We start from the raw sequence: 8,860 nt of genomic DNA on the forward strand, positions 1-8,860 counted from the left end.
CAATGTGTGATCTGTGTTTCTGGAGCTTCTGCAGGAAGATGCTGTCCAGACGGTCGTGGTTGAAAAAACACTGAACTCTGACGCCTGAAAACAGCTTGTCCTGAGCAAAAACATTAGTTCTGTCAATCCATTACATTTTAATCACATTTCAACTTGTAATCACCAATTTAATGCATAAAGGAAACACTAGTGTGGGGATTTGTGAAGTTGGGCTGCTAAGAGAAGGCCAGTCCCTGGTTCTCTGTTGATCTGACAGAAAAGGAAGAAATCCCACAAAGTGACTTTATTAAAAACAAAGAAGAACCTTGTGCAGAAGCTCCAGCAGCATCGAGCTCATCAACCGTCCTCACACTCCACAACACACTGCAGAGCGGCCAGGCAGCACGCTCACACTGGGCTCAGTCTTCTGATGGATGGGGGGAGGGGCTCAGTGAGCAGCTGACCCCTCCTCCTCCTCCTCAGGGCCCGCCCCCCGCTCCTCCTCCTCTTCAGGGCCCGCCCCCCCCCACTCCTCCTCCTCTTCAGGGCCCGCCCCCCCGCTCCCCCTCCTCTTCAGGGCCCGCCCCCCCGCTCCTCCTCCTCCTCAGGGCCCGCCCCCCCGCTCCTCCTCCTCCTCAGGGCCCGCCCCCCCGCTCCTCCTCCTGGAGCCTCCTGCTCAGTCTGTCCAGCACGGCGCTCAGCTCCATGCCTTTGTTCAGCTTCAGGTAGAAGTCCTTCCTGATTGGATGGATGCTCAGCCAATCAGCAGCCAGCTCGGCCAGGAGGCGGACATGTTTCTCCATTTCCCCTGTGAAGAAGAGCATGAGGTCACTTCCTGTTATCAAACACGGGTTAAGTCAATACTGGATACATAGCTGTCAGCTAATGCTAACGCTAAACATGTAGCTACCCGCTAACACTCAACATGTAGCCCCCAGCTAATGCTAAATATGTAGGCACCAACCAAACATATGGCTACCAGCTAATGCTAAACATGCGGCTACCAGCTAACGCCAAACATGTAGCCCCAAGCTAATGCTAAATATGTAGCCACTGGCTAAAACACGTAACCGCCAGCTAACGCTAAACACGTAGCCTCCAGCTAACGCTAAACACGTAGCCGCCAGCTAACGCTAAACACGTAGCCTCCAGCTAACGCTAAACACGTAGCCGCCAGCTAACGCTAAACACGTAGCCTCCAGCTAACGCTAAGCACGTAACCGCCAGCTAACGCTAAATACGTAGCCTCCAGCTAACAGGTGCGTTCACGATGGCAAAGCCAGAGGTAGACGGAGCTAGACGAAGTAGACGGCGCAGCCGTGGGGCGGAGTTATAAGTCTGCCTCCAACTCGGACAACGCTGTGTTCTCCATGTTCGTGTTTCTCATGACTCCAACCGTGGGGGGTGTCCGGGGTGTCAATTAGGGGGGCAATGCCCCTGCCCCCCCCGCCTGTGCCTCCTTGCCCCCCCTGGCTGTCAGAGGGTAATTTTTTTTTCTTATTAAAAACAAAAGAATTCATAATTTCTTTCATGTGTCACATTGTGTTAATTCATATTCAGTTAACTGAAATAAATAAAATGTAAAAAACAAAATAATTTTAAGTTATGTTTTGGCTTCTGTCATGTGAGGCGTGTGTGCTGCTGCAAGTGCAGACCCGGCATCAAGGGGGGTGCAGACTGCCTCGCCCCCTCAGTCAAAATATAGTATTTCATTTAAAAAAAATAAGTTTTCAGTCTATTATGTCCTTAAAAAACAAGAGCAAACTCGGCTGGTTGGGTCAAATCAATATGAAGTGTTGTGCTATTCAAAATTCAAAAAAAGAGGAGACTGCAGCACTACTAAAGGTGAGAGCTGCTTATTTTATCATTTGGTTTTTTCACTATTTGTGCTTTTTAGCAATGTGGTTAATGATCATACGTTGTTGGACATGGTAGAACAGGCCTCTGATCTGTGGATTCTGTTTTTGTGTTGCTCCGTTACTTTTTCGCCACCTTTGCGCACCCCCCCCCCCCATTTGTAGCCCCCCCCCTACACTGGACTGGAGCCGGGACTGGGTGTTTATTTATGCAAATAAAGCGTGTTGTCATCAAACTGATGAGGAGTGGGCTGGGGTCCAATCCCCTGCCTGTATGAAACAGAAGGGTGGGCCAGGTAGCCGCGGTGAGTTGCTCTCCAGCAGCTCACGCGGCTACCTCTGTGACTGATCTCGTTTGGGTCTCGCGAGTTTTCCATGCCCTACGTAGGTCCTACGTATCAGTGACGCCGGGCCAAATCTGGGCGGGGCAGCTCAAAAGTCTCAAAAGTCTGCCTCTGGCTTTCTCATGTCGAACGCACCTAGCGCTAAATACGTACCCACCAGCTAATGCTAAACACATAGCCGCCAGCTAACGCTAAATACGTAGCCGCCAGCTAACGCTAAATACGTAAACGCCAGCTAATGCTAAACACGTAGCCGCCAGCTAACGCTAAACACGCAGCCGCCAGCTAACGCTAAATACGCAGCCGCCAGCTAATGATAAACACGTAGCCGCCAGCTAACGCTAAGCACGTAGCCGCCAGCTAATGCTAAGCACGTAGCCGCCAGCTAACGCTAAACATGTGGATACCAGCTAATGCTAAACATGTAGCCCCCAGCTAATGCTAAACACATGGCTACCAGCTAACATTAAACCTGTAGCCGCTAGCTAAACACATAACTACCAGCTAATGCTAAACAGGCAGCCTCCAGCTAATACTAAACACGCAGCCCATAGCTAACGCTAAACATGTAACCCACAGCTAACACTAAACACGTAGCCGCCAGCTCAAGCGAAACACCATGGATGCTCTGCACGCATGGAACCAGACGACCGTCTGCGTTGTGTCCTGAGCTCGTCGCTGTGGGACCAGACCGGATGCTGGACTCGGAGACCAGGCTGACTGAAACCCACCTGCGGTCAGAGCCGACCTGTAGCTGGACTCCAGCCGGTTACAGACCACCTCCATGGTCAGAGCCGGCTTCTTCTCCGCCACGAAGACGCCGCGCAGGATCCGGGCCAGCTCCCCCAGCCGGGACATCATCAGCAGGCGCTGGTCCTGAGCCGGGTCTCGAGTCAGGGCCGCCTGCAGCTTCTGGGCCTCCTTGGCTCGGATCTGGAACCGGCGGATCCACAAGGTTTAGAGAAAACCGCTCCGCGACCGGAACGGCTGACAGCAGCTGATGGTGTACGTACCCTGTCCAGCAGGGACTGCGAGACTCCTCTGAGAGCGGCGGCAGGTGGAGCAGCAGGTGGCGCTGCAGCGGTCCGAGGAGGGGTTTTCTCTTCACCCTCAGCAGCTCGGTCTTCCCTCAGAGCCGCAGAAACCAGAGCTTTCTCCATCTGAACACAAGAGACACGTTTCAGTCCAGAGCAGCCTGGCTCAGGTGGTTCAGCCTGTGAATGGAACTCTGGTTGCCATGGCAACATATTAGCATCAGCGGTACCTTGGGGGTGAGCAGGTGGCGGGCCTGGTCCAGGACCTCCCGGGCCGTGGCGGGCCTCTGGGCGTGCGGGGCGCGGGGCAGCGCGGCGCTCTGCGGCGCCGGCACCGTGTCCACGCTGAAGCGGGGGTGCCAGCGGGTGAGCTTGTCCTCCGGGACGGACAGGGGCGGAGTCAGCGAGGACAGGAAGGCCTGCGGACAGGGGGGGGAAGGGGTGAGACGGCGGGACGCGTGGCGGCGGCGGAGGGGTTCCTCCGGCGGACGCTCACCTTGTGGTGCTGCTTGACGATGGACAGCAGGTTCAGGTGGAAGACGCGGCGTCGGTCCAGCAGCCGGGAGGCCGACAGCACGGGACGGACCTCCTGCTGGTCTGAGGACGAGGACGAGGACAGATCACGTCACGCTCTCGTCCACCGTGACGGTGTCTCTGACGGTTCTGCACCCACCTGACTGGAGGACGGGTTCCACCGTCAGCTGGTAGCCTCCTGGCTTCACGCCGCCGTGGAACGGAGGGACGTCCTTCTGCTGCCGGAAGGTGTAGGCCTCAGGGAACACACACCTAATCTGGCCCACGTGGCTCTCCTCGAACCTCCTGACACACACACATATCACCATGTTCAAATTTAAACTATGAGGTGATGGATCAGGAAACCCAGGTGGACCGTGTGGACCAGGTCTGGCACCTACTTGTGCATCATGTCCTGGACTCCCCTCTGGACCTTGGAGAAGGTGGCGGTCTCGCAGCGGTTGTACAGCATGGCCACCACCGTGTCCATGCTCCGGAACATCTCGGCCAGGACCCGGTAGGAGAACGGCAGAACCAGGCCCGGGGGGGCGGCCTGGGCCAGGCTGTGGTACCGCTGGTGGGCCGGCAGCTCGGCGCTGGGGGGGCAGAGGGAGGGGGCCGTGAATACACCGAGGACAGGAGGGCGTGGGTGTGTGTGTGTGTGTGTGAGAGAGAGAGTGTGTTCATCACCTGGTCTGTGCAGGTGCTTCACTCTTCTTCTCCTCATCCTCCTTCCTCTTCTGAGCTCTGGCTGCTAGCTCTTTAGCTCGACTCAGTCTGAGGGTCTCTGAGGAGGGGGGAGGGGGCGTGGCTGTGATGGAGGGGGGAGGGGGCGTGGCTGTGATGGAGGAGGAGGATGAAGAGGCCTCGGCGGTGGTCCTTTCTTCCACTCGTCTCTTGATCCTCTGAAGACGAGACTTGAGCGAGACCACGTCCTCCAGACTGAGAGCCTGAAACAGATCGGGGGGGTCAACGAGGAAACGCTGCTAATGTGGATCAGAGAGACCAGAACCAGACCGGTAATGAGGACCCGATGGTCCAGAGCCGAGGGACCTGCAGTAACAGGGACTCTGTCATCAGTGTCAAGTTTTGCTACTTCGTCATGTCGTTTCTTGAACATTGTGGAAAAAAGACGTTAAAAAGCTAAAACCGGGTCCTGGTCCCGGTCCCGGTCCCGTTAGAGACCGGTGTGACCCGACTGAACGCTAAACATCCCGTGAACCTGCCGGTCAAACCCACCAAGCGAAGAGGAGCAGGACAGACGGACGGAGACGCAGGAGGCCGGAATGCTACGCTAGCAGCAGGAGCGAACTGGCTTTTCCTAAGAAGTGATCCGTCTCATTTCTATGAAACAGGAGGAATCCTGATGTGTGAAGGAGACAAACATTCACCTCCAGCCTCAACCTGAGAGCTCAGGCCAAAATAACAAGAAGAAGAACGTGAGTGAGACTTGAATGAGATGAAGCCCGGAACAGGAACATGCTGCTGGTCTAGAACAGAGCACGGTACCATGCCTGGACGGGACCGGTCAGAAGCAGGACTGATTGATTTAAGTGATCAGGTTAGAGTGGATTAAAAAAACAGGCGAAGGAATCCAACATGGAGGCTCGGTTCAAGCCGACTCGACGGCCCCAAACTCAAAAAAGAAACAAGTCATGAAATTCAGAAGTACAGAAAAGGAAATGATCATGGGGAAAACTCTGCTCTCCAGCCCGTCTCTACAACCTCCAACCAGAAAAGACATGAGGAACTGAACGCTGAACACCCCGCTACGCAGACGACACACTGCTGTACTGAAGAAATCCTGAAGTATCTCGACCAGAAGTGACGGATTTCCTAAATAAGACTGGCTCAATGAAATAGCAGTAAAACAGGTACTTTAATCATCAGACAAGTTAGAAGGAGCCTCGCCACTGAAACGGAGGACAGACTCCCTGAAGCCCTCTGCAGAACGCTCCTGAACACCAAGACCGTCTGGAAGAGCAGACTCTGGACATCAGGAATCAAGACCACCAGGCCAGATGGAGCCTCTTTCCCCTGTTCTCATCTTTAAAGGGGCTGTATCATGCAAAATTCACTTTTTGTATGTTTTAACTTTGTGATATAGTTATGTACTCGCCTAAAACACCCCAAAGCGTTTTTTTTCCTCCGTGCCTGTGTGTTTGAGTTTTCCTCCTGTTTGTGCTGCTCAGAGAGGCAGCCCCTTCCACACCCACCCACGCTCTGTTTCCCACGTTGACGTCACACTGTGAAGACGGCTCCCCTGAGCCCCCCTCCCACAGGCCCTCGGCAATCAGCGTTGCTGCTTTTTGTAACTCCGATTTCGAGGATAAACTTTGACCATCGTCTGAAAGCAACAGTCAAGCAGGAGCAAGAGTCTGAAGGGTCTGAAGGGTCTGGAGGGTCTGGAGGGTCTGGAGGGTCTGGAGGGTCTGGAGGGTCTGAAGGGTCTGGAGGGTCTGGAGGGTCTGGAGGGTCTGGAGGGTCTGGAGGGTCTGCGCTTGGTGATTTTCTCACAGGAAAAGACGTTTTTGCGCGTGGAGAAGCTAGAGCTAAAGAGCTAAAGCTAGCTAGCGTATTTGTTTTGAAGCTCTGATTGGTTGAAGTAGCTGTCAGTCAAAGTCCACAGGGGGAGAGGCGGGATTTTCAGTGAAACGGAGCGTTTTCTCTTCCGGGTTTCAGAATTAGCCCCAGAAAATCTTTTATTTCACACAAAATTACTTTTCCTTAGCGCCAAAAATAAACTATTACCATGTTAGAGCCATTTCTAGGGTTTGGACTAGCTAAAAAAGCATGATACAGCCCCTTTAAGTCAAAGAATTCAAATCAATGTACTCCCTCGACTTCTGTCCCTCATTTCAGAACCAGAACCAGAACCAGAACCACTTCACTGAATGGCGTGAAACCATTTCCAGGTTGATACGGCAGGGAGAGGACTGGTCCAGCGGTGGCTGGAGTCCACCATCCCTGGAACATCATGACTGAAGCAGCACTCTCTGGAACAGGAGGAACTTTACAGCCGAAACACCAAGAGGAAGATGAAGGGAGAAGACGGCAGACCTTCGATCCGATCAGAGATCCTCACAAACATCAGAACACAACAACACCAAAGACTCACAACTTCAACAACCACTCAGCAAGATACACCGAGGACCAATGAGAGGAGGAGGAGGCTGATCAACAACAGAGAGAAGAAACATCTAATTCAACACTGAAGCTCACAGATGGAACAATGAGACTGACTGTTTAATTACCCCACGACAGAAAACACACCATCGGCAGGTGAATGCTGGCTTCACGCTACACAACGCTACACAACGCTACACAACGCTACACAGCACTACACCTCGCTTCGTGCTGCAGAGCTTCGCCTCCTCACATTCTGTTCAAATTCAACGCTATTGGACAGAAAGCCACAGAAGTATTTTTTACATGTCTTTATCATCTGATTTTCACACTGATATCTGGGCTCCGCATCTCCAGAGATAAGGAACAAACAGATCCTGACTCAGGATGCTGCTCGCTGCGGGAACTCAGCCATGGAGCGGTGGTAAAGCGGTGGTAAAGCGGTGGTAAAGCGGTGGTAAAGCGGTGGTAAAGCGGTGGTAAAGCGGTGGTAAAGCGGTGGTACAGCAGTGGTGAAGTTCTGTTTTGCTTGTTCTATTTACTGATTCATCTGTTCATTTGCTTCCTTTACTGTGAAATTCTGCATGTGAAGATAAATACTGCTGTTTTCTACTCTCTGGCCGGACGTAGCTCGTGAAGAAATGCAAACATGTGAATTTCTACCAATAAAAATAATATTTAAAAAGCTGAAGCCTCGCAGACTTTCCTCTCAGGGAGAAAGAAGGAAACAAACTGATCTGATAGTTTCTGTCTCTCATGTCTGACGAGGAGACGCCACAAAGGACGGTCCAGGAGGCTGTGAAACAAGAGGACAAAGTCCTGCGAGACGCTGCAGACCCTGATCTAGATCAAGATAAGGATCCGCATCAGGACCAAACAATGGAAACTCCAGCCTGGACCTCCTCAGGTTCTCATTAGCATCCGAACAAAAGCTAATCAAGAGGAGCTGATGTGATCACAGCCATCATCAAAGACCAGGTCCACCTCCAGGGTAGACCTGGACCCTCCAGACCAGGACCAGAGCCCAGACCGGGCCTGATCCAGGACCATGAAGGGGGTCCCTGAGGACAGGACTCACCTTGGGGGTCTCTCCTCCACGCCTCCTGTCCTGGACCTCCACATGGCTCTTCTGCGAGGGTCTGCTGTCAGGGCCCGCTGGAGGGGGCCCCTGATCCAGCTCCACGGAGGGGAGTCTCTGATCCAGGTCCGTGGAGGAGGACTGGACTGGACCAGGGGGGCCCTCATCCAGGTCCGTGGAGGGGGGCCGGGCTGCAGCCTGAACACAACACAAAGGAGGAGACTCAGTAAAAAGAGTTTAACAAAGACAACTCAGGAACTGTCCCCCAGGGGCCAAGGGGGGTCCCACAGAGACCAGAAGGGTCCTACAGATCCTAGAGGACCAGTGCTGCCCAGGATCTGCCCTCTGGCCTGGGGGTCCGGATCTGGCCACTCACCTGGGGGGCCCTCTCGGGCAGGGGGAGCCTCTTCCTGGCGGAGCTCCGCGTTGGCCCCCCTGCGGCCGCAGCCGGGCCTCTGGCCCCCGCAGCCCGCCTCTTCTTGGGGGTGGCGGAAAACACCGCGGCCCCGAGGTCGAACTCCGCCTCGGCGGAGGTCCGCTTCGGGGTCCGGGGACTGGCCGGGACTCCCGGGGCCTCGGTCAGCCCCGCAGCTTCGTCGATGACCCGGAGAAACTCCTCGTGCACGGCCGAGGAGCAGAGGACCTGGTCCAGGTCCTGATCCCGGGGTCCGGAGGAGCAGAGGACCTGGTCCGGGCCCCGGGCCCGGGATCTGGAGCCGCTCCGCTGCTTGCTGGTCTTGTGCGGCCGGCCGGCGCCTCTCTTCGTCAGGGTGTAGAAATCAGTGACCCGAGCCTGAGCCTGAGCCTGAGCCTGAGCCTGAGCCTGAGCCTGAGCCATGCTGCTGGGCACGAAGCCGAGGACCGGAGAACCGAGAACCAAGAACCAAGAACCGGGGAACCGAGAGAGACCGCGAGGGACCGACAACCACC

General features: G+C 54.7%; 1 protein-coding gene across 1 annotated transcript; it reads right to left on the reverse strand.

Annotated features, from left to right (window-relative positions):
• Positions 1–215: 215 nt before the first annotated feature.
• cdt1 (chromatin licensing and DNA replication factor 1) lies at positions 216–8,860 on the reverse strand. Its single transcript, XM_030106710.1, has 11 exons — positions 8,307–8,860; positions 7,931–8,128; positions 4,417–4,676; positions 4,128–4,322; positions 3,887–4,032; positions 3,710–3,810; positions 3,444–3,632; positions 3,193–3,339; positions 2,911–3,112; positions 634–787; positions 216–249 (listed from the first exon to the last, which is right to left on the reverse strand). The coding sequence occupies exons 1-11, from the start codon at positions 8,766–8,768 to the stop codon at positions 216–218; spliced, it is 2,088 nt and encodes a 695-aa protein (XP_029962570.1). The 5' UTR covers positions 8,769–8,860.

Source organism: Salarias fasciatus, chromosome 13 (genome assembly GCF_902148845.1).
Source record: "Salarias fasciatus chromosome 13, fSalaFa1.1, whole genome shotgun sequence".
NCBI classification, from domain to species: domain Eukaryota; kingdom Metazoa; phylum Chordata; class Actinopteri; order Blenniiformes; family Blenniidae; genus Salarias; species Salarias fasciatus.

Excerpts from the sequence above, each read along its gene's own strand:
- cdt1 (XM_030106710.1), bottom strand. The coding sequence starts at position 8,768 with ATGGCTCAGGCTCAGGCTCAGGCTCAGGCTCAGGCTCAGGCTCAGGCT. Across the intron at positions 4,033-4,127 it reads GTCCAGGACATGATGCACAA|GAGGTTCGAGGAGAGCCACG; the intron begins GTAGGTGCCAGA and ends TGTGTGTGTCAG. Across the intron at positions 3,811-3,886 it reads GGAACCCGTCCTCCAGTCAG|ACCAGCAGGAGGTCCGTCCC; the intron begins GTGGGTGCAGAA and ends CCTCGTCCTCAG.